Raw genomic sequence first — 23,427 nt, 5'->3', positions numbered from 1 at the left:
TGTGATTCATTTGACATGTACAATTTAAAATAAAAGTAGCATCTTCTGACCTTGGCTTCTGCACCCTAGGGCTCTGTATTGTGCTCTGCACTTTCCAGTTTAGCTACAAGGGGCTGCTCATAGCAGCAACCCCCCAAACTTCCCCGTTTCCCCCAACGTGAAAACATGTTGTGTAGCCAACTCGTGCCGTGTCCCTGCCAGGCGGTGGCTGGACGGGGGGACGTGCTCCATACAAACCCAGGGGCTCTGCACCAATGTGGACTTCTTGTCTTAAACACAGGCAAAGCGTTTATCTAACGTCGTTCGAGCCACGTGCAGTAGGACCTGGTTAGGATTCATAGCGTGACACGGGGGGGCTGGGTTGCCTCTGTTTGAATTGAGCCCCCCAGTGACAGAACTAAACGATGAGGTAATACAAATGCTCCTGTGTTATTGGGCATAATTATCCTCTCCTTGAAACTGCCTGCAGTTCCATTAGGTAGCTTTTTGTGGAGCTCCTAAGTAGATAAAAGAAAGAAAAAGGAAGGGAAAACTCCACAGTGTGTGCTCTTCTACATTAAAGGATCGGGGGGGGGGCTTGAAAATATGTAGAAGAAAATCAGGGAACAGGATCTCTGCTAAAGGCCGTTTTAAGCAACATTTGCTAAACTGCACGATTTGGTTTGGCTGCATCCCCGTGTGGTTTTAGTGTCACGCGTGGTCCCACATACCCCAATACCTGTGATGTGCGGTAGTCAGAAGCTCCGATGGATGTTCTCAGGAACACATCTCGGACTTTACCCCAGAAACACGGCAACGCTGAAGGTCTGTACCTGTGGGACAGGAACCCGTGAGAGCTCAGTGCAGCAGAATCAGTTACATTTACAAAGATGACTGTGACAATCGAGTAGGAAGGTACCGCTGGAAACCACCGCCCATCTCCAGGTTTATAGCGACAGCGAAGTCACAAGGTTGAATGTCAGAAAGCCTGGCTGTCCTGTGGCTGGGCTGCCAACTCCATTACAAAATCCAGCAGGGAAAAGTCTCTGCTCATTTAAATTCTGTACCCTTTTTCTGAGCCCTTTCCCCAGGGCAGGGCTGGTTTGCCCTCGTGCGTGCAATGCCGTGGCACCCCTCCGCTGTGCTTGGGGTACTTCCAGCAGCCGAGATTAATTTCTCTCTGCTAAATGCCTGAGGGGGGGCTGTCTACACGACAGGCATCTCCAGCTTGCGAGGTGAACGCCACCTGCGAGGCAGATCTGCGGGGATGGTTTGGGGACCGGGCTCGCCTCCCGTGGCTGGGCGGCCTCGCTGTGCTGTGGCACTCCGGGGTGGGAGCCGCTGATGTTTTAAACCACGGGAAGCTGATCCATCCGGTGACACTAACCCTTTGCCGCTCCTAGTTTGGGGATGCGAAGGCCATTGTTCATCTGCGGTGCTGTGCCCGTACCTGGGGGTCGCTGCCCCGTTAGGAGTCGGGCTCTGGCGGCGGGACCCATCCCGGGGTCTCTCTCTGTTCCATGTTGTTTTACTGCCTTTCCCACGATCCGTTGCCGAGGCTAACCAGCACCTGATGGACCTCCCGGAGCTGCAGCAGGCTGGCCGGCTGCCCGGACACCGTGTCCCTGCAGCATCCTCGGGGCAGGCGCCGTTCCTTACGCTGTCGCACAGCACCAGCCAGCGCGGGGTGCCACGCTCGGCTGAAGGTCCTCGGCACTGCTGGGTTAATTAATTAAATTAAGCTGCTGACTGTAATATTCAGTATCGTACTTTTGCCCACGGTTCATCTTGTTGGTTTAGTGTTGGTTCAGCTAAAAGAAGGTGCTGAGCGAGGAATAGGTGGAGCAGGGTTTCTAGCGTGTTGGTAAGGCAGGAAAACATGAACCTTTAATTTTTTGACACAGTTTTGTAGTTGTAATAAATATTTATGTGTCTTTGGTTCACTGTAGCAAGCTAATAGTAAATTCATTTGTGATGCCTATTTATTACAAAAGACTGGAGCCTTTCAACCCCCTTGTTGTGTCTGGCAACTCCTGGGGATTAATTGCATGCTGCCAGAAAGGCAGATCCTGCAAATCCAGCCCCAGCCTGCTAATAGTGGGATTATAATTTTAACAGTTCAAGACTGTGTGAGGCTGCTTTTTATTCTACTCCACTTGGTGGGTTTAAAGAGGTTTTCAAAGAACTGAACAGCTGAGGCAGAAGTCAGTGTGAGTTCAACGGGGAATGCATTAGCAGTGCTCCTCTTTGTAGCACCTCAGCGAGCGCTGCCAAGTTAATTGTGGCTTTGACGAGCTCGTGGCTCTCACGGCTCCTGTGCTGGCCCCGGTGGGGTGGATGGGTTTGGGGGACACCTTTGCTGACCTTGGAGCTGAGCTGGAGACCTGCTGAGCTGCCTGGGAGGTGCAGGGTCCAGCGCAGGGTGGTGGGACTGCCAGCTCCAAGGATGCGTGGTCCCGGTCCATCCTGCTGCCTGCCTCGTAATCCTGTTTGTGACCCCCCCCCTGCTCAGTTTAAGACCACTGGGGAGATCTGGGCTGCTGGAGAGGCTTTTGCTGTGCCTCCCTGCCTTGGCAGTTAGAGACTGGCTTCTGACTTCCAGGTACGTTTACCTGCGGGAAGTTCATAACCACCTATTCTTGTTCCAGCTCTGTTTCTTTATCAAGATCATCTCTAACTACTGCTACTTATCTCTTGATGTATATATATGCATATGGCACATGAAGTCTTGCAAAATGCAATTAATACTATGCTGTATCTTTAGAAATGTCTGTGATTAAATTCTGGGATTTTTCTCAGCTGCTTTCTGCTGGTGACTCATCAGCATTCCAGCCCAGCTGGCACAACTGGCTTCTCCGTTGTTGCTGGGTTTACAGCAAATGTATTGTTACAGGCAGACAAGTGGAGAGCCTTGTGTCTATTCCTATTGAATTCGTCCCATTTTTATCACTTGAATCTTCAAGGTCATCTGGCTCTTACATGAAATACCTTTCCTTCAGTCCTCCGCCGGCAGTCCAATGCTTTTTAATAATCTGTATGCTTCATCGGTACCTCTCATGTCGTGGCTGTTAACGAAAGGAGAGACAGGCGGGTCCCAGGCTCCCTCCATACGGAACGACTCCGATAAGCTCCATCCAGTCTGGCAGTGCCCCTTTCCCTCTCGTTTCTCTCTCTGATGCTGTCCTTTCGAACCTGGTTACCTGGATCGCCCTCTCCTCTCGTGCATTTAACCCTACGTTTCTTCATCTCTACGACACTGGACTTTTCTCATCGATTCCTTCTCTACTCCACGCTCTGCTTACTTTTAATATTTTATTAATAATCTTTTAATGTCCTATTACTTCTCCAGAGAAGCTAGGAGTTGATCCCACAAGATTTTACATTTGAATTGCGTGTGAATAGCGTGCGATAGCGTTAGCATTTTTCATTTCAAGAAATGTTGGGCTTCTTCCGCATGCAGTCCCCTGAGGTTCTGAATCCACTTTCTATCTCTAGTATTTTGTATTTTCTCATCGTAGTTATTTTTTTCTCTATTTCTGGCAACAGGTGTAATACAGATGTATATATTAAATATCTGAACATGATACATACAAGTGCTGTGTTTCGTGAGGGATCCTTATCTCTGCAACAGACTGAAATACCCTACAGTCCCATATGAAACCCAAAATGCTTGGGACCAGCTGATGGAGCAGGGGCTCTGGATGCTCGTCTCCAGACAAGCAAGCCGTTGAAATTCTGGTCCCCTTCTGTCTCTGCAAAACAAGAGGGCTTACGAAGACAGAAGGGCACATGTGGACCCTCTGCATCAACACCCGTAATCCAAGGCCATGTTTTACTGAGTAATGGTTGGCAAGGACCGGTCTTATTTGTAGTATATCGTAGGTACCTATAAATCAAAAGTATATCATAAGAATCTATAAATCAAACAATAGCTCCAAACACAGTAGTAAGTTATGCACCATCTCATAATTTATTATAATACAAACAAGTTTGTCAAACACAATATATTGTCTACTTATGAAAATATCAATATTCACAATTTAAATAGGTGATAGGTCCCATAATTTTATATACCAGCAACTCATCTAAAAAGTATTTTGTTCCTAGCTGTGGTCTTCAAGGACATATACCTATAAGTATTTGTAAAACTGTCTGTTCACAGCTTCTTTTTTCTAATAGTAGATACTCGAAATAGAAATTAAACAGAGTACAAAAGACCATCTCCACAACAAAGATGGTTTTGTCTCCAGGATACTTTTTCCCTAAATAGTGACACTGTATGTGCTTGGTTAAGTTTTTACTATTGGAAAATTAGGAGGTACGAATAATACAGCAAGACATTGGCTAGTTAGCAACAGTCATTGCAAGATGCTTCACACAACCAAAAATAAGGCAAGTATTATCAACAGCAGCTCCCATATGGCAGACTAAAAAGTCAAGGCTTTATTATCCAAAGTGGACTCTAAGAAGGCTTCAAATGTCTGTTAACAAGATACGGCTTGATCCAAAGCCCTCCTAAATTGGTGGGGATTGGAAAAACCAACCACAAAACCCACAAGCAACCTTCCCTTTGACTCCAAGGGGCTTTGGAGGTAAGCTCTTAAAGCCCTAAATTATCAGAAATGAAATGACCCATTCACTGTACATGAAAATTGCACCTTGTCATTTCTAAAATGATATGGGAAAGGGTTGCGAGGTTGTTGGTTTTTTTTTTCCAAATGAAGTTACAACAATTTAATGGGTTATTTTTAGTGGGAAACAAAATATTCACGTGGAAAGATTTTGGTTTTAAATATGGTAATTTACAAAAACACATCATCAGGACAGGAAAAATCAGATGACACCGCTAGTTTGCAGGATAAACGTTATGTTACAAAAACTAGTAAGTCACACCATGTGAATGGCAGCATATGCCATGCACTTAATTGAAATTTTTTAATAAATAAAAGCCCTAAACATTCACTATTTTCTGTAAGGTTACTATTATATTAAGTAGAATAGTGAATTTCTTGTATAAATAATTTTTTCAATAGATACATTCTCAAAAATGAACCACTTATCTATATAGATATTGCGCTTCAGACTCATTCACATGTAACTCAGACAAGCATTCCTCATAATAAATTTAGAATAAAAATAAGTTATAAATACAGTGTTTTCCCAAAATGAAACATACAGTACCTTTTTCATAAGGTAACTTTGGTTACTATCAACTGACAAAGACCAGAGAGAGGTTTCTGAGAGGAGGGTGGAAGGTATGGCCACAAAACTGGATTTCTGTGAAACACTGGTAAAGGGAGCAGTAATTTTACCCTTGCCGTGACAGACAGCAAGGCTGAGCATCCCTTTGACGCTTTATTGCAAGTGAGTGTGAAGTTTTGCTGAGATGGCAGGGACGGAGAGGACGAGGGGGGCTCCTCATTTCCCTGTGAGCCTGGGGAGGTTTGGGTGGGTGGCATCCCCTCGGTGGGTGGAAGGGGCAGCTTCTGCTCAGCTCCCTCTTTCCCCAGACGTGCCCCTCTCCTTGCTCTAACCAGCGTGGTCCGCGGGGTGCTCAGCACCCCGTAGAGAAGGGCCCGGCAGCTCTTGCTGCCGGCTGGATCTCGCAGCCGAACGGCTGTGCCGGCGGGAGAGGACCGGTGGTGTGCGCTCGCTAGGCATCCCGCCTCTGCTGCCCCTGACCGACCTGAGCAGCCTCAGCCTGCCCTGAGAAAGCCCCTTCGCGCGTGAGCCAGCCCTCGCCTGCGGTCCCCGTCTTCATGGCTTCTGCCTTCTCCTGCCGTTCCCTCCTGGGAAAGGCGTGCTCGCGTTTGGCGTGGGTCCTGCTCTTGCAGGACACCAGCATGAGTTGGTGTGCAAACGCAACCTTTGTGGCAGGCGGGAACCAGGCTGTTGTCCTCAGTGGAACTTTCACAGACTTGGCGTTTTTTTTGGGGAAATGCACCAAAGCTGAGCCATCTCTGGGGTTTAGAGAGGTGCTTTCAGCCCTCAGATCCCACCAAAGTGGGATTGACCGGATCCCTTCCGAGAGGACCTGCCTGTGCGAGGCCCTGACGCTGGCAATGGGGACGGGCACAGGCACAAGCGCGGTGCTAGCACCAGGCTGCTGCTTATTTGCAGATACTGAGAAGCTGCTGTGCCCACTGACCACAGCGTGCTTCTGTTCACCACAGCGTGCTTCTGTTCACCACGCCGGGAAGTTGCTCTCGCGTTCGGTAAGGCTGCGTTAAGTGCCCGATACAGAAGTAAAAAGGTTGTGGAATGTGGCTGTGAGAGACCACATGCCAAGATCTTGAAAAGGAGAGAAATTAAAAGAAATGCCTTTTCAGCCTCCCTGTAAATCTCTTCTCTCCTCATTTTCTACACTCAGCATTGCTGGGATGCTGGTTTTTGAGTGCAAAAGAAGAGAAGTTAAGCTGCTTTAAATAAGGTAAATATTTAAAAGCCTTAGTCCAAGCTGATCTGTGTCTTTACTGCCGTTGGGTATTTAATGGATTTCTTTCACAAATCATTCTTTTAACAATTAAATGGCAAATCTGCAATAGGATGGCATCATCTGTCAGGATAAAATCTTAGGTTGAGGTTTTTATACGTTAATCCCTAAAGACCTGAACAGAGGGGACAACTGAGAATCTTTAAGAAGGAACCTGAAGGCTGTGATCACGCCAAACCTCGCAGGAGCAGCTTCGGTGGGAGCCCTGCATCAGGCAGGACTTGGCCTCACGCTTGAAAGTCTTCAGACACCCTAACTGGCATAGCTGGGGAAAAAAAGATGCTGCTTTTGTTCTTGGCTCCAGAAACCTCCCTCCCTCCCTCGAGCTCCCTTGTCTTGGTCCCATTCTTAAATAACAACTTAAAACATATGACTATTGGCAGCTTGCAGGATTGCTTTCCATGCCAAGGCTGCAACAGGTACGATATCGGTCCTTGAGCCTTGTTCAAATGAGCCAAAAGGGCTTGTCACAGTTCGTGTCTCGCAGGCCGCCTCCTGCAGCGAGGTCTTGACAGCAAGACTGTGTGCGGTGGTCTTTCACGTCAGAAACAACACATCATTTTTGGCAAGTGCACGCACCAGAAATGGCACTTTCCACAGTACATAAAAGCATCCGTTTGCTCTGTCGATAGCGAACTGCATGGTCAAGTAAGGTTTTGTTGTTGTGTTTTAAGAGGTTGTAATTAAATGCTGTTGCGGCTTCCCCCCTCCAATGACTTTGGGCTGCACTGGTGCTGGGATGCAAAACGTTGGAGTGCGACTGAACACTAAGACGTGAACTCTGAAGCATATTCAAAATGCTGTGTAAGAGACGGAGGCGTTTGCCTTCTCGCTTTTGCTCCTAAAATCAAGTGCTCCTCTTCCCTCCCAACAGTCTGATCTGCCCTCGGTCTCCCAGGGAAATGAAATCAAATGACCACTCTTCAAAAGAGCCATTGCAGCAAATTACATCCTGAAGATGTAACCTCTTGAAAAGAACTTGCACCCAGAAACTCCACCTATTGCCCTTTTCATGGTGATATTTTTATAGGCTTTCCATTCTTATCATACTGGTAAACAAGCATTTTGATGCAGTGAGAGTTGGCCGGGGAAATCCAAGGGCTGCTTGTTATGGAAAAGTTATGGTTTGTATAGAATTGCACGGGTTGCTTCTGACACTTAAAGAAGGCTTTCAGTGTGGCAGCTGCCATTGTGCGAAATCTTTTGCTAATAAAACAGTAGAGGAAGAAATTAATTGCAGTGTTCAGCAGTGCTAGCATATTGGCGATGTCCGACACAATATGTACCACCCAGCTGTTGTTTATAGGAGATACGTAGAGGTGATACAATATCATGATTATTCTTGGTGCCCAAAGTATGGCAAAAATAGAAGTTATAGTAAACAAAATGGCTGTTGTTTTCCCTGTGGAGTACCCTCGCAGTCGGAAATTGCTCTTTCGCCGCAGCTTGTACACGATGATGGAATTCAGGATGAAGAAGATGGAGCAGGGCACTAAGTAAACGGTAAAGCAGTGGATCCAGATGAGGACGTGATGCATCGATGTGCTTATGTAGTCTTCGATCCAAATGTTGGGCCACCAGTAGTAGGGGATGCTGGTCAAAAAGCAGGTGATATAGACACTTACAATGACTTTTCGAGTACGAGCAGGGTAGGAGACTGTGTGATACTTCAGCGGATGGCACACGGCTATGTACCTATCGATCGTTAGCGGAACCGTAATCCAAATGGAGGTGTGGATGGAAGAAAATTCCAAGACCTCAATTATTTTGTCCAGTACCTGAGGCATCTGTTTGTTTAAGATGAAGTCTTCCATGAGGAAGTCAACAAAGACGATGAAGAAGAGAACCAGGATGTCAGCAGCAGCTAGAGCTAGAAGATAATTATAGGAGGACTTCTGCCTGCGAGCCACGAGCTGGGAAAGGATGATGACTGTCAAGATGTTAGCTGTGGAGACAGAAACACAGAGTTAGGCTATTAAGGCGTAACACCAGCTTTACTGAGCGCTTGCTTGGAGCGGTAGCTCTGTTCAAGCACTTGGCAACATGACCACCTTTAATATAGTTCAAGAAACCAGAAAGCAAACACTACAGTTGGGTCCTTTGGAGAAGCTGTGGCAATGAGAGAAGCATGTGGCCCTGCTCAGCTGTGGGATACGCTGGCGCCCAGTGTCCCAGCAGCCCAGGACAAGGGACAGAGAGCAAGTTGGGACCTTCCCTCCAAACACAGCATTAGCCCTTTGCTATCTCCTGGGAGCAGACGCAGAGTTACGGCCCTGGCTCTGTTGCTGCCCTCTGCGCGTGGCAGCAGCATCCTGGGCAGGGGGTGCTGGGACCCCTGCCTGTGCGCAGGGAGGCAGGAGTAGCAGGACGGAGCAGTGGGAGAAAAAAATTAGCATCTTGCACGCACGCACTCTCTCTTATTTCCCCCCTTGCTTTTTTCACTGGTTTGTTTTTTTTTTTAACATGTGACAAATGAGAAGGGTGGGGTGGGCTTTGGAGAGAGATATTTTGTTCCTCATCCTAGCTCATGGTGCCTGCCTGTTCTAGTTTTGAACTCTATCTTAAAAGCTGGAATCAAAGCCACCTGGATTAGGTAATTCTCTCTTGACTGAGTTGGGATCCCAACAGAGAGGAGGACTTCCAAAGAAACACATGTCCTCAGCTCCTCCTGGGAGCTGGAGGTGCTCCACAGCATTCCAAGTTTTCATGTCTGCCCAGGATGAGTCTCCTGTAATCCCGCCCTGCCTGTCTGACCCGCTGTCCTACAGGTGGGCTCTGGGGAAGCAGCTCCCTTCCCACCACCGACACCATCTGCCCCACAAAGACCTGCTTGCTTACCCAGAGCTGCTCTTTAGAAGTCCTTCATCTGGAAAGCATTTTTCCTCTGAAGTGATACAGCTGAGCCTTTAAGGAAATCTCCTTTAAAGAATCCATCAGATGTGATGGATATTCTGACTCAGCCCAAGTGTAAACATCCCTGAGTTTCCTGAAAAAGCATCTCCTTGCGACTCTGGCCACAATGCAGAGCCATCACCTAAACCACACCTAGATGTATTGCATGACGCTTAAATTGTAGTGAAATGCTGGTGTCTCTGCTCACTGTCTGGTTTGCTTCAGTCTTACAAAGCTGTGGTTCAACTTAAGGACACGCTGTAGTGGTTGCTCAAACCAGTGCTAGAAGGGATGCTATAGGAAGGACTCCTATAGGAAGGGCTCCCTCCTATAGCCCCTGGCCAGGCAGAGCTCACCACCGTGCATACAAACAGCCCTTGCAGTCCTCGAGAGCTTTCCTGGAGCACTAAGGTGCAGCCAGACTTTAACTACTTCCTCCCGTTTACTAGAACTTACTGTGTAGTCTTGAATTGGGGGGAAAAAAAATAAATCCTATTATTCCTACTAGCAGTATGGCTGGAATGAGACAGTTGAGATTGTTCCCATCAGAAGTTTATATCACTTGGCTAGAATATCTGAAGTAGCGCTTAAAAATCAGATCTGGTTTACTGTACAAGAGACTGCCAAATGCTTGTATTTGACATTTCCATAAGTGTTCTATAAATCACCTGTTCTGTGCATTCAGTGCTTCAAACATTTCTGCCAGCTTTGATGGATTTCCCAAAACAGATCAACAATAATTGTAAGGATTCCTTTAAATCAGAGAGAAAGGAAGTTGCTGACATTAAGGTAATGATGACCTAGAACATATGTCCTACAACTGAAAATGCTCATTTATTTTTTTTTAAACTGTTTTACTTGGCACTGGAGAAAACTTCCTCCTTTATAAATGCCTTCTGAGCCTGCTGTCTGGGAGCAGATTTCTGCCACCAGGGAAATGAACTGCAGCAGAGTGAATGATCTTGAGTAATAGCCCTCATAAGTGTCACCTATTTTTGTATTAATATATTAATTTTGTATCTTGGAACAAAACTAAACCAAACATGACAATCAACTGGCTCCTTCCCTAATTTAAAAAAAAAAAAAACCAAAAAACCATGATCTTTCCAACGGTTTTGTCTGCAATCACTTTCAGGGGAATTGTCCCAATCCTGTGCTCCGTTAACACGAATGCAACTGTCCTGAGTTCAGCTGAGAGCAGACGTGGGAGACAGGGGTGGCGTAGTCAGAACTGCTGTGTCATTTTTCACTCCCTCGCTTACGAAATGCCTCTGTTGTGCCTGCTGACGAGCCCCGGAGGTACGGTGAGTGATGTACTGTCAAGGAAATCCTCGAGCCGGAGTGTTTATCATGACTCCACAGCCACTGTTGGTTTTGGCCGGCCAGGCTGAGTGGCTCAGCTTCACAGATACTGGATGTGACCCTTGGGGTTCATCTTCTCTTTAAATCCTCTGGATTTGACTTGCTCCAGCGGCGGCAGCTGGAGCCAGCATGTGGCAAGGGGGATGCTTGAGGACGTTGGTCCCTGATGGTAATGCTGGCCTGACTGTCAGCGGAGCTGCTGCCGGGATGCTGAAGCACCCGTGTCCAGGCGCGGCCGCCCTGCTCCCACCCCTTCTGCCCACTGTGGGGGTCCTGCTCTTTGGTCCTAACTCCACTCCCATTTTCCTACGGGAGCAGATTTATGAGCAGTGCTTTCCTCCGCACCCTCTACCCCGCCTTTCTCGGGGTTCCCAGCAGCAGTAACAGCATGTACTGAAATGCAAGTTATTCGTCTAACACCAGTGAGCTTTGCTTGGTGAGCCGGATTAGAAAATTGATCTGACAAAGTACATGCAAGCTCTATCCAATTTTTCTGCAAGGGTTATGGTATCTTGTATTGGAAATGCTTTCCCTGGGATCACATTAGGGCTTTTTCTGGCTGGATGATATGACATATAGTAATATCATTTACTTTGTGAAAACAGATATATACTGGGGTGCAGCAGAAAGTTGCCGGTATGACAGTGTGTTACCACAGGGTTTGGGAGTGTTTTCCTGCTGCATGCCATATAGGAGAGAGAAGATGAGTGATGGATAAGTCTCAGTCCTTCACCCATTTCCTAGCCAGTGTTAAGTTGGTCCTTGGTGTGCCCTCAAATGCTATCTAAAGCTCAGTGAAATGGGTGGGAACGCTGCTCTGTGGGAACAACCGTGTCCTTGTGCCAGCACCTTCGGTGACTCCTGGGCTCCTGCAAGCTCTCCCGTGGGCAAAAATTACCTACTGCAGGTGAAAGGTGATGGACGAGCATTTGCGACCACATTTTAACCTTGTTTACCCTACTTCTTGCACTAATGTTGTAGTCAGTGCTGAGGACTATGGCAGAGATGATGATGGAGATATAAAAATATCTGACTGTAATGTACGTGGAGCTACAGCTGCTGGATAGGTCAGTGCCCCTAAACTGTCCTGGATGGTATGCTGCCCACTTCTAGCAGTGGTTTTTCTAAGTACTAAGTAGTTAGATCATCTGAATTTGAAAGAGATTGATCACTGTGCTGGGAGTTGATTAGGGGATGACAGATGGGAATTTATGCCAGCGTCGCTTGCTGCAGTGCAGTATTCTGAATTTATAAATATCTGGTTGAGAACCAGGGCTTGATTAGGGACTAGCTGGCTGAAGCCTTGACGTGCCACTAGCAGATGATGAGAAGCAACTCTAAGAAATGGCAGTCTCAATTTTTTTCCCTTCAGTCCCGAGGATGCCTTTGAGACACAGCACCCGAATGTCTCTGACACCCAAACACCGTCTGTCCGTGCTGCTCAAAATACGGCAGCCTTCTAACTCAGCCAGGTTCATCATGGGACGCTTACATCTCTCCTTTGACATCTCATCTGATGCTATCAGCTGCTAAGTACAAATTGTAGCACTGAAATTCATGCCATGGGAGGCCCTATGTATCTGAGAGGGACCATCCTTTAGGAGAAACCTTGGTTCTCACGTGGATTTGGGTTTGCTTCCCGTGCCAAAGCCATGCTGCCTCACCTGCAGAGCCTGGGCAGTCTTCTGTGCCTCCTCAAAGCAGTGCCGTGACCTAAAGGCACAATTTTTCCCCAGCTTCTTGTTTCATGGATTACAATCGTAGCTCAAACAGCGTCTAACCACCGGCTTTGTGGGGGAGTCGCAGAGCTCCTTCCACCGGCTGTTATCTCAGCGGGCAAGCTTAAGCAGGAGCAATTGCATCTGTCTAAAGAAGAAACAGGCATGTTCCTGGGATTTGGTGGGTCGGTGGCTTTTTTTCTATGGAGAGCATTTTGCACGTGCGCAGCAGCCTGTGCAGCGAAACAGCCTTTACACCACCGGCTGTAGTGCCGCCGCGCGGGGAGTAAGGCCTGCTGCGCGGTTCAGTAGTTCAGCGCCGTAAACTACCTAAATGCAGTAGCCACGAGCGTCGCCGAGCGAGCGTGATAAGCGTTAGGTCACTGAATATAATGACACCTTCCAGCCAATGCAGTTGTTGCTAGGAGCCCTACGAATTATTGTGCAATGCGTGAAACTACTCTGCAGGCCTCACGCTAGTCACCTGACTGGCACAGAGAGAGACGGTTTACGAATGGGAAATTTTAAATTCTTTAAAAAAATATGCTAGTAACATACTCCTCCTTAGGTTTTGAAACTCTAGGACTGTAAGTACAATATGCTAAAAATATATGGGGGGGGAAAAAAGTGGTGTTTTGGCTTAATGGGAATAGATGATTTCCTCTAAGCTAGGAGGCAATACTAAAGCGTAAACAGGTACAGAGCCAGATCCGACCGCGAGTACTAACAGCCATCGGCCGATGGTTACCACATTGGAGACGAGGACGGCGTTCAGCCCTTACTTCGTGTGGGAGCTCTCTGGAGGAGATAATGACAATGAGTGATTTCTGATGGAAGCTACATAACAGGAATTATTTAAAAAAAAAAAAAGTCTGTGGCAAAGTAAACGTGTTTATCAGTGATGTTGGCTATAGCTGGTTATGTGTTTTTTTAAAACAACCCCTGGATGCTGTTTGCCCTTCAAGAAGACAGGGCAGTTCCATGTTTTCCTCTCACAAACTCAGCACTACAGCAGGTGGGGACAAGGTCTGTGAACGGTGCCTGCTCGCGGCTGACGTAATTTGTTCTTCTCTTTTATTATCATATCCTGAGATCCTTCCTTAAACCCTTATGAAGTGTAGAGATACTTTATAGAATATAATTGGTGTGATACAAGTTTTCCCTTTCCTGAGAGTTCCTGTGAGGATTAATTTTTAAAATAAATAGATTTATTTGTTGTTCAATTATCTGAGCGCTGTTGAATGGCATGCACCCACTCACCCAGGGTGAGGGGGGAAGAGCTGTCAGCCCCATCTGCTGATGGCTGCATCATCTCCCAGGGGATGGAGAGGGATCTAAGCCAAAAACCGAGCCTCAGAAAAGCTATGGCAGGCAGGGATGCAGGACTGCCACTGGAGGAGGTTTCACACCTTGTAGGAAGGCTCTCGTGTGGTTTGTGCTTAGAAATGCCAGTGCCAGGACAGACCACGCTGGCTCTGAGGACGAAAGCGAACCTGGAGGCAGAGGATGATCAAGCTCCTGCCCAGGACAACCCGAACTGCTCTCCATCCGTGGGAGACCGGGTTAGCAACTGCAAGAGAAAATGCGGCACGGCCTTGCACTTACAGGTCACGAGTGAATTAAAGAGTTAGCGTTCCATTCTGACGATGAAATCTGGCCTCCGGGGCTGTTTTTCTCACTGACGGCATTTAATAGCTGAGGCAGCTCTGGGGAAGGATGCCGTGAGCAGGGTACTCAGCCCCGCGGCTGGTACTAGCCGTCAGTGGGTAATGGAGGCCAGAGAAGGATTTTAATCCAGCCAAAATCACTTCCTCGCTGCTGGAGGGCATGGACACGGTAATGGCGTGGGATGCTGATGGCTGGCATTCGCTTTGAGCCTCACCAGCCTCTCGGGCTTAAGCGCAGTAACTTGTCTGGCAGACATGTCATTACACTGCGTTGCTTTTGGCTTTCCTAGGCCGTTGGAGTAGGCTTTTTTCCCTCGACTTTACAAACTAGGGCTATTTCCGCAATGTGAGAAGGGCCCAGAAGGAATGCTAGGCTAAGATGCTCAGTACGCGCTCACCAGTGACACGCGTGTATAAGTGTGACAGGGATCTGGTTCTCCTCTTGCCGTCTTCACCCCCCTTGTCCACCTTTCCTGAGCTGGACCAACAGTGCAGAAAGCCTCTAATGACTCTCAGACGTTTTGCCCCCGAAACCTTTCTTAGAGGCACGCACACAAGGACAAAAACATCTAAAACTCACCTCTCGACAATCTAGCCTCAGAGCAGTAAAGCTTTCTAATGGAAATTGGTGCTGGAGGAGAAAAAGCAATCTGCAAAATAATGCAGAAGTCATAAAAGGAATTTGGTTATTCATGCAACGTATCTGGACAGACGGAGATTTTCAAGGCAATCCGGGTGTCTCATCTGGCAGGTGTCTGTGGCTTCTAAATGTGGGCTGTTGGTGAAGTTTAAGAGGTCTCAAGCTGAGTAACTTGAGCTCGAGGGTGACAAAACCATTCTACCCTTTTGATACCGAACGCCAAAGGACTGAGGCAGGTGCCAAAGGTATTTGATGGGATGACTAGGATGGAGGGAGGACGTGATTTCATAAGGGCACTGGCACGAATTCTTTACTGAACATGAATAATTAAGAAGATTTTACCTTTGATTGTGGTTTTGCTAAAAACCAAAGTCTTTATGTCTTCCTAAAGTATTAGCTAATGCAATAGGAGCTCATGCTTGCAAACCCCATGGCCAAGCTTTCTCAGAGACTATGCCAACTTTACACAATATGCAGGAAATTACAGGCTATGTAAAACTATCGCAGTTTGGCTTTATTTCCCCCCATGGAGAATATACTGCATCCACACTAGATATATCACTCTTCGGTGTACTAGTCTGGACATTGAAGACAACAGACCTGGAATGAACAAATGTTTGTGAAATATCCTGGTCTGATGTAACAGACTGACAGGTAATTTGTCTGGAAACCAAAAGCAACCTCTAGTGCACCTACCCGTGCAGTCGACGCACCATATGATTGAAAAGATGGAGAAGTTAAATGACTGTACATTCCAGGGACTCTCTGTTTCAGGTGGTAGAACTGAGAACAATTTCAGCGAAAAAGATGTGTTCGGTGTTTCAATAGGCAGGCCTGTGTCCTCTTCCATGGATAAAGGGATGAAACTCTTTTTGGTCATCTTCTGCACTGCTAATTCTGGTCCTGCTTGGTTGCCTGTACTTCATTCTCTCTGCGGAACCACTGGTGTCCTGGGGGGCAACCCAACAGCATCTCCTCCCACCAGGTCACCCCCAGAACACCACCAACAGTGCTCCAGACATTGGGGTTTAGGATCCTTACATACGTGCATATCTTTATTCTGCAGAATGACAACGGAATTGCAAGCAAGGTCTCCTGTGCTCAGAGGGTTAATTTTGGCTTTGTTGCCTTTTCCGGTGTCTCAAAAGTTAATGGGAAAAGAGATTAAAGGCTCAAAGAGACCACCTGAAACAGAAGGTGAAAGCTTTTGTGGCCAGGGATTGCTTTGCACTTGGCATGTGAAAGCAGAGCGCGCACCACGTCAGGACATCTCCGTGTTGTTTGTTTGCCTACGGCAAATTGTTTTGACGTACGCGGATGAAGGCCTTCTCCTGCTGGCTCGTTTCTGCTGATTCACCCCCATTTTACAGAGGGGAGTAGAAAGAGGAGGAGGAGAGAACTAAGTAAGGGGGTGGATGAAGAACAGCAGGGTATTAGACTGCCTAGTGCTTCTGAATGGCTTGACTTCTTAACAACTGGGGGCTCTGCATTACCCACCTACCGTGAAAACTGGCTGTGCTCTCTCTTTTGTGTCCTTGTCATTTCAAGGAAAAATCTCCTTTGGAGTTTTTCCTTCCCAATCCATTTCAGCAGCCTGCCATGCAAGGTTGTGCACTTCACAGTCTACTGCGCCTCCCCAGTGTTGCACCTCGTTATCGTTACAGCCCTGACAGTGTTGTTTCCTACTGATGTGGCAGAAGAAAACCAAAGTTAGCGGTTGTACTCTGCAGCGGCGTTCAGAGACGCGCAATCAAGTCCCGTCCTGCGTTAGCGTGGGTTCAGCCACCTGCTGCCGTGCAGGCTGCAAGACTTTGGTGGCCACAGCCTCCAGACGTACTGGCCACACTAAATCCCTCCCATCCGCACGCCTTGCTGTCACCGGTGCTGTGCAGGAATGCTGTAATGACTCTATTCCTTTTCATAATGATTCTTCTTTCCTTAAAGAGAAAGGATTCGCTTTACAATAGGAAGTGACTCGTTTTAAGCACGTTAGCAGCAGTTTTGTTCCCCTCTGCCCAGCAGTGCTACTGTAACTGCTGCAGTGCCCTTCGCTTGCTCCCATAGCTGAGCTAAAGTTCTGCCAATTTATTTGTCCTCCTTTAAGCAGGATGCAATGTACTGGCTTTGCGTCCAATTCAGATTTTAAGTCAGAGAAAATATGGTCTTTGAATAAAAGGGGGGGGTTGAATCCGGCCTCAGGAGGGTTCGGTTCTTATTCATTTGTGAACTCTATCTAATGAGCGACAGCTGAAGAGTGCTGTTTTGTCAAGGTCATAACTCGGCATGTAACAATTCTCCCACTCATATTTTCAGATCTTCCTTTAGCACTTCTATTGTTCAGGTGTGCTGTTATGAGAAAGGCTATTTATTCAGGTGTTGGCAATGCTCTCTTTAATCAGAAGCCTGTACTGTGATTGCAGAAGAATATACCAGGCAGCAGATGGCAGGAATCCAAAACGGCTCAGACTCACTTCTGTACTGCTGTGTGCACACCTACCCTCTGCCTGCTTTGGTATCTACGGGGTATTACACGCCATGCGAGTCACCGACAGACACCGCTACCTGTCCCCCTTCCTACTCAGGGTACTAACCGGGTGGCAGCTGTCAGCACAGACACGGTGAGGCTCTTCAGGTCTCGTTCCCCGTGGTGGCGCGGAGGGAGCACAGCTGGGCTGCTGCACGGTGGAGAGCTCTTAGACCAGGGATGCTCTACCTGCCTTGCCAGGACCGGGACCCTGGCTTGCACGCCTCCCAGACAGCCTCCGTATTCCCAGGTGCGTACAGGGGGAAGGCTCCAGAAGGACCAGTTCTCCACCGCTTCAGTTTGCCTGTGACTCTACTGCAGTTTGCGCGGGCGCAGTGCAAATGTTACACACCTGCGTGTCAATCCGACACCCTAGGAAGGAGCTGACGCGCTGTGCGAGGACAGCCGGTCTGTCATCTGTCAGGGGAGGGTCCGTCATGTGTGGCCCTCCCTTGACAGCGTGTTAAAAAGGTTAGGCACCCCTGCTGAGCTTACCCATTCCTCTAGGTCAGGACTGCAGCTTCTCCCCCCGTACGTGGAGCCCACCGAGCGTGCTCTGTTCACAGCTGGGCTCTGAATGACCTGGGTTGTCCCCATCTCCGCGACACCGTGTTCAGCAGCAGCAGGTCTGACACGAAGGCTACCTGTTTGCACCCTCCAGCTGGGAGCACCCAAGTGTGTCCGGGCTGCTTTCCCAAGCTTGCAAAGTCCCGAATCTGTGTTTAAATCAGTGGGATGGGTTTTAAGCAGAAGCCTAAAGCACGGATAAAAGAAACGTTTGTAGATCAGGCTCTCAAAGTTTGGAGTGGCACTTCCCTGGGGCACTGGTGTGAGTCCGGTACCTCCTGGGGATGCTGCAAGGGTGCTGGGTACGTGCCTGAACTTTGTGTCACTGGGATGCGATGACCCCTGAAGCCGAGTCGCTCCCCAGGTAGGCGACTGATTGGGGGGCAAAGTGGAACCAGCGATCACGCAGTAAGAAAGCCAGATTTTACTCTGCCTCTCCGCGCTGTCCGCAGGAGCAGGCCCCTGGAAGCGTGGATCAGGTCAGGCCCCGGTCTAGGAAATGCTTTGACACTTTGTCCTCTCAGCAGCAGCACGCTGCACCCCGACGGGGAAGGCGATGCCACGCAAGGCAACTCAGTCACCATTGCACCTTCTAACGAAGCAGGACTCAGGTCAAAGCCAGGTATCTGCAGCGAGCGTTGCTGCTCCTCTGCCTGAGCCTCCTGGTCGTGTTTGGTGGCACGGCCATAGCAGGAGCTCTAGGGTGCAGCTGCTTTGTGCAGCTCTCCCTGGCAAAGGCACGGACTGAGGGTTGGTACCTGTTGCTCTCTGCTTCCTCACCTTACCAGCCCCCTCCTGGCTTGAATCAGAGCAATTTCTTCCCTCCCCCACATCCGACAACACCTCTTCTCTGGCATTTTCTCTTACCAAAGCAAGAAATGCTTCCATTCTGCCTTCCTGCAGCCCTTCGCTTGCTTCCTGGCTAACCGGAGGTGCTTCAGAGGTCTTCTCTGACTGACAGACAAGGCGAGCGCAGGGATAGCAGAGCAGGGGCTGCAGAAGAGCTCAATAAATGATAGACCCCCCCCTCTAAAAGGATGTATGACCCCACTTCCAGCGCTGCTGCCTCGCTCTGCTCCCCACCCTTGCACCAGCAGCTTCTCCCTGTCCCACGCAGCCTGCTCCTGGGACGCCTTTGCACATCTGCACGCAAAACAAGTTTCGGAAAACAGTCTCTGTCTTGCCAGCCTCTGCTGAGAGGGAAAAGAAGAAACCTCCCGTGCCAGCTGCCGGGAAGGCGCGATCACCTCTGGGAGAGGCGAAGCCACGCCGGCGCGCAGTACGTGCTGCGGCAGGGTCGGCGTGCCGCGGTGCCTCTCTGGCTGCACCCCTCTCAGGACGCAGCCTGGCACTCGCGTGCTGCTGCCGTCGCAGGGGTGAAGGGAGCGCACTTTGCTCGCTCTCGTCTCTGCCTTTTCCAGACTTTCCGGTGCCTGGTTGAACAGGGAGGGAGAAGGAGCCGCTGCTGAGAGCGGGATCTGCTGAACGCCTGGGTTGGAGGAGGGAGGGGAAAGGATGCTTTCTGTGCGTGCACAGCCAGGCCTGGCATCGCTTGGCCTCAAAGTGGAGTTGTTGAGTTAGTGAAATTTCCTTCAGACACTGGAGCGGGAAAGGCAGCGGCAGTTAACTGGTTTCCCCTCTCATCAGTCTTTCTCCAAGATTTGTGGCAAGGAGTTAACCATTTCCGTTTCAGCAAAACGCTGCGCTCGTGCTGTATTTGAGGACAGATCCTAGGCGGCGTTTCTCTTAAATTCCTGGCACCACGCAAAGCTCATTACTCGGATCCCACAGACTTCAGGGTTCTTTTTCTAACAGGGAGTAAGTGTGCTACCTTTATGATTTTCTAATGTTACAAAACTGAAGAGCAGCTTCAAATTAAAACATGAAAAGCTCTTTTCAGCACTGCTTTCACCCTGTACCACATCCTCCGTGAAGCTTGGCCATGGGAGCCTTCCCCTAGACATCCCCAGCTCGGTCTCATCTCTGTGCAGTCTCAGGGTGAGACTCCTCAATTTCTCATGCGCCCAGCATTCTGTACGTGTGCGGTGTTTGCAGGTCTTAGCGCCAGCGTTACCCTCTGGTAACGTGCGCCGAAGAAGCTGGCACATCCTTAGCTGATCTAAGTCCACTGAACTCGGCAGTGCTGCACCACCAAACGCTCTGGCGGGTTCTGTTAAGCGCTGTCACTGGTGCCACTGCTCTGACCAACCGATGTCTGATCCCTTGAGAAATGCCTGTCACCATTGCTAATTTGGATCGTGCACCGTTTTTAACCATGTTCTTAGAATGACAGCACTAGGTCTGTAATTACAGTGTAGTATCTGTCCTTAGGGAGCTGGTGCAAGTATGTGCAGAACACTCATTAAGTGATTTTTCTTGTCTGTGCACGTAAGACTTTCCCCCATTTCAGAGACATCCAAAGGCAAGCTTAGCCACAGACTGCTTCACAACAACTTCTTCACCTGATAATCTCGAGAGGGTCTTGGTCAGTTCCTAGGAGATAGATGTTGAAATCAGAGCCTGTCATTACTGTGGAGATCTAAGCAGCCCCTAAGGGATTAACGAAGAGGAAACTACCTCCTCGTGCCTGCTGGCTGGGTCTCTTCAGGTCAGGGCTGAGCCTCATCAATGCTGTGGAGCAGAGACACTTGCCTATGCCCTGCATCCTCTGTGGGTAAATACAGGACTTAACTTTCCAGTTCTCTGAACTATTAGCCAATTTTCAAATTTTAATTATAAGCCAGTGAGGAAAAAAAAAAAGAAAGCCAACACAAAGAACATCAATTCATATGCAGAGCGGTAATTGCATGTGTGCTGTTCAGAGGCAGGCTTCTCTTCATGTCTGATTAAAAATTTTTCTATGAATTAATTGCTTGAAAAAGGAATTAAGGTGAACAAAACATTTAGGAATTGTAGACTATTAACTAGCATTGCTGCTTGCCATTTCGCATGGCACTTTAAACGTGTAGCTCTACACAGACACAACCCAACTCTTTTATATTGCACCCTTAAAATACCGATTCACCGTGGCGCATCACATTGCTCCAACTTTTCCCCGCCTCATTCTGCCCGTCCTTGGGATAGCTGTGAGTTACTCTGCGGCTGGAGGTGTTAAGCCAGGGAGCAAGCCGCGACGTTTGCCCACCCAGGCTGCGCCGGGATGGCAGCTCTGCCTGCTGAACCCCAGTCTGTAACTGCACAAGTGGTGCTGCTCAAGCGGCTCCCCGCGATCCTGCACGCCAAGACATCTCTCCGGCAGGCTCAGACAGTCCCCTCCGGCAGGAGAAACCTGCTCCCTCCTCCGTCTGGGCTGAGACGGTAATGCCGATGTGATGCTCGGGTGGCATCTGTGCATTTTGAGCTGTGGATACCTGCGTGCTGGCAACGGTGCCTCACAGGTGTTCGCGCCCCAGCCTGAAACATCCTCTCCTTCCCCGTTTGGGGTCTCTCTCGCTTTTCTCATCCCCAGCATCTCTATATTGTCTTTGTCCCCTTTTCAAGTAGGAAATTTTGCTGAGGGTTATACAGTCTGGAGGCTGGTGCCTGTGAGCTGGGACTTTCTTCTGAGCCCTGTACCTGCATTCAGGGGTCTCAGTGTCAGCGTTGCCAGTGCCTTCGCGGGGCGCTGACCCTAAGACCGGACTTTCTAGATACTGTCCCGCTCCATCAGCTGCAGGGACAGGCTCCCGAGTACGGCAACTGCCTGCCAACCTTGGGATAGCGTGTTCCTCCCCCGGCCAAGTTCCTTACCAGCGGCACGTTGCTCCTGGAGCCAACCCTGCCCCCGAGAGCCAGGCAGAGATTTGCACCAGAGAAACTCGACAGCTACACTTTTGGTTAGTGCCAGCCCGGCATGCGATCGATAGGGGACAGACCCGGCGCCCTCCTGTCCTCGGTACCGCTTTGTCTTCAAACGGCCAAACCGATCACGGCAGAAACTTCACGACGGGCCGAGACTTTGTATGTCAAGTTCAAAGTCAGAGCGCCCGAGTCCGGGTGGGAAAGCGCCCGCAAGCAGCGGGAGGGCAGCCAGGGACAAACCCCGGCGAGGCAGAAGGCGCAGGGGCAGCGGCGTGCCGGGCGGTGAGGATGAGGATGAGGATGAGGAACGCCCGTGCCGATCTCCACCGAGTAAGCCAAGGGCACGTTCCCGGCGCCTTGAGCAGCCCGAGGACGCCGCAGCGCGCTCGCCCCGCACCGCCCCGCACCGCCCCGCAGGCAGCCGGGCGGGAGACGCTCCGGCGGGCGCTGCCGACCGCTCTGCGGGAACCCCGCAGCCTCGCCCCGCCGCGGCAGCTCCCGGGGCAGCCCCCCGCCCCCCTCCCCGCCCCGTCTCCGCCGGGCTCCCCGCCGGGCTCCCCGCCGGCCCGGGGCGCGGTACTCACCCGGCAGCCCGAGGCAGAGCAGCAGGCTGTAGTAGACGACAGGTGCGTACCCCAAGCCGCAGCCATAGCGGTGGTGCGCCAGGAGGGAGCCGTTGTGGAGGTGGAGGTGGTTGTGCTCCATGGACCCGCTCTCCCCGCGGCCGCGCTGCCGGCGCTCGCTCCGCCGCACGGGCCGCCCCGGCCGCGCCGCCCGCCCGCCCCTCGCACGCTCAGCAGCGGCGGCGAGCGCGGCGCGGACCCGCGGCGGGCGGCGGCACATGGCGCGGCCCCCCGGCAGTGCGGGGCGCTGCGGGGCGGGACCAGCCCGGCTCCCGCCGGCGGGGCGGGGCGGGGCGGCCGGAGGCGGAGGCGGCCCCGGCTGGCGGCCGCCGGTCCGTGATGGCGCCGGGGCTGGGATGCCCGCGGGCGGCGGGAGGCAGGTCCGCGGCCCTGAGGAGGAGGGGGAGCCGGGCGGAGAAGGGCCCGAGTCAGCCCCCCCCCCCGCCCCGAGCAGAGCCCCTGCCTCCGGGCCGCTCCTCAGGGCCCTCGTCCCTCCGCCCCGCCCGGCCCCGGGGCAGCACCCCTCGCACCCCCCGCTGTCCCCCGGGCCGGGTGGCCGTGAGGGTGAGCTCCGCGGGTGAACCTCCCCGGGTGAGCCTCCCCGGGTGAACCGCCGCCTTCCCGGCGTCTCTTGCCACAGCGAAGGGCGGGAAAAGGGAATTTTGTCTCCAGGCCGGCACCCGGGCCGATGGGCCAAGGCAGGCAGGGTTGGTTAGCGGTACGCCTGCCCGTCAGTCCGCGATGAACCCTCCGAACAGGCGGGGAGGAAAGTAGTAAATGCACTCGGGAGGGTTTGCATCTGCAGAATTGAAACACACGCCCAGGGGTAGTTACGGGGTGAGAGACGGGGCGACCAGCAGCGCAAGGCCCCTGCTCCCCCACGAAGGACGGACGGGCGGGCACGTAATTCCCCTTGGCAAAGCAGAAGGGAAAGCGAGATTCCAAAAACCTTCTCCACCCGCTCCCGAAGCGTGTGTGTTTCAGTACGCCGCCTCAGGTGTAGCTAATACGTGATTCAGAGTTACACGTGTTACGTTGAGGTGGTGGAGCTCCGTGCTTTGTGCTGGGCAGATGACGACAGCACGTTGATGTGATCGGTAGGGTCGCGGTTTAGCGATAAAACGGATGTTTGATTGCAGCGCGTTTCCACTGAGCAGGAAA

The 23,427-nt window shown here is 50.5% G+C and overlaps 1 protein-coding gene across 1 annotated transcript; it reads right to left on the bottom strand.

The window, feature by feature from the left end:
* Positions 1-6,162: 6,162 nt before the first annotated feature.
* Positions 6,163-22,484, bottom strand: GPR139 (G protein-coupled receptor 139). Its single transcript, XM_075767435.1, has 2 exons — positions 22,228-22,484; positions 6,163-8,417 (listed from the first exon to the last, which is right to left on the bottom strand). The coding sequence occupies exons 1-2, from the start codon at positions 22,346-22,348 to the stop codon at positions 7,483-7,485; spliced, it is 1,056 nt and encodes a 351-aa protein (XP_075623550.1). The 5' UTR covers positions 22,349-22,484; the 3' UTR covers positions 6,163-7,482.
* Positions 22,485-23,427: the final 943 nt, after the last annotated feature.

The sequence above is a fragment of the Balearica regulorum genome, chromosome 15 (assembly GCF_011004875.1).
Source record: "Balearica regulorum gibbericeps isolate bBalReg1 chromosome 15, bBalReg1.pri, whole genome shotgun sequence".
Classification (NCBI taxonomy): Eukaryota; Metazoa; Chordata; class Aves; order Gruiformes; family Gruidae; genus Balearica; species Balearica regulorum.
Note: the sequence above shows the minus strand (reverse complement) of the source record. Positions and strands in the feature narration are given on the sequence as shown.

Bases quoted from the DNA above. Each gene is read 5' to 3' on its own strand.
- GPR139 (XM_075767435.1), bottom strand. From the start codon at position 22,348: ATGGAGCACAACCACCTCCACCTCCACAACGGCTCCCTCCTGGCGCAC. The intron at 8,418-22,227 runs GTGAGTACCGCG...CTGTCTCCACAG, and splicing joins GCTCTGCCTCGGGCTGCCGG to CTAACATCTTGACAGTCATC.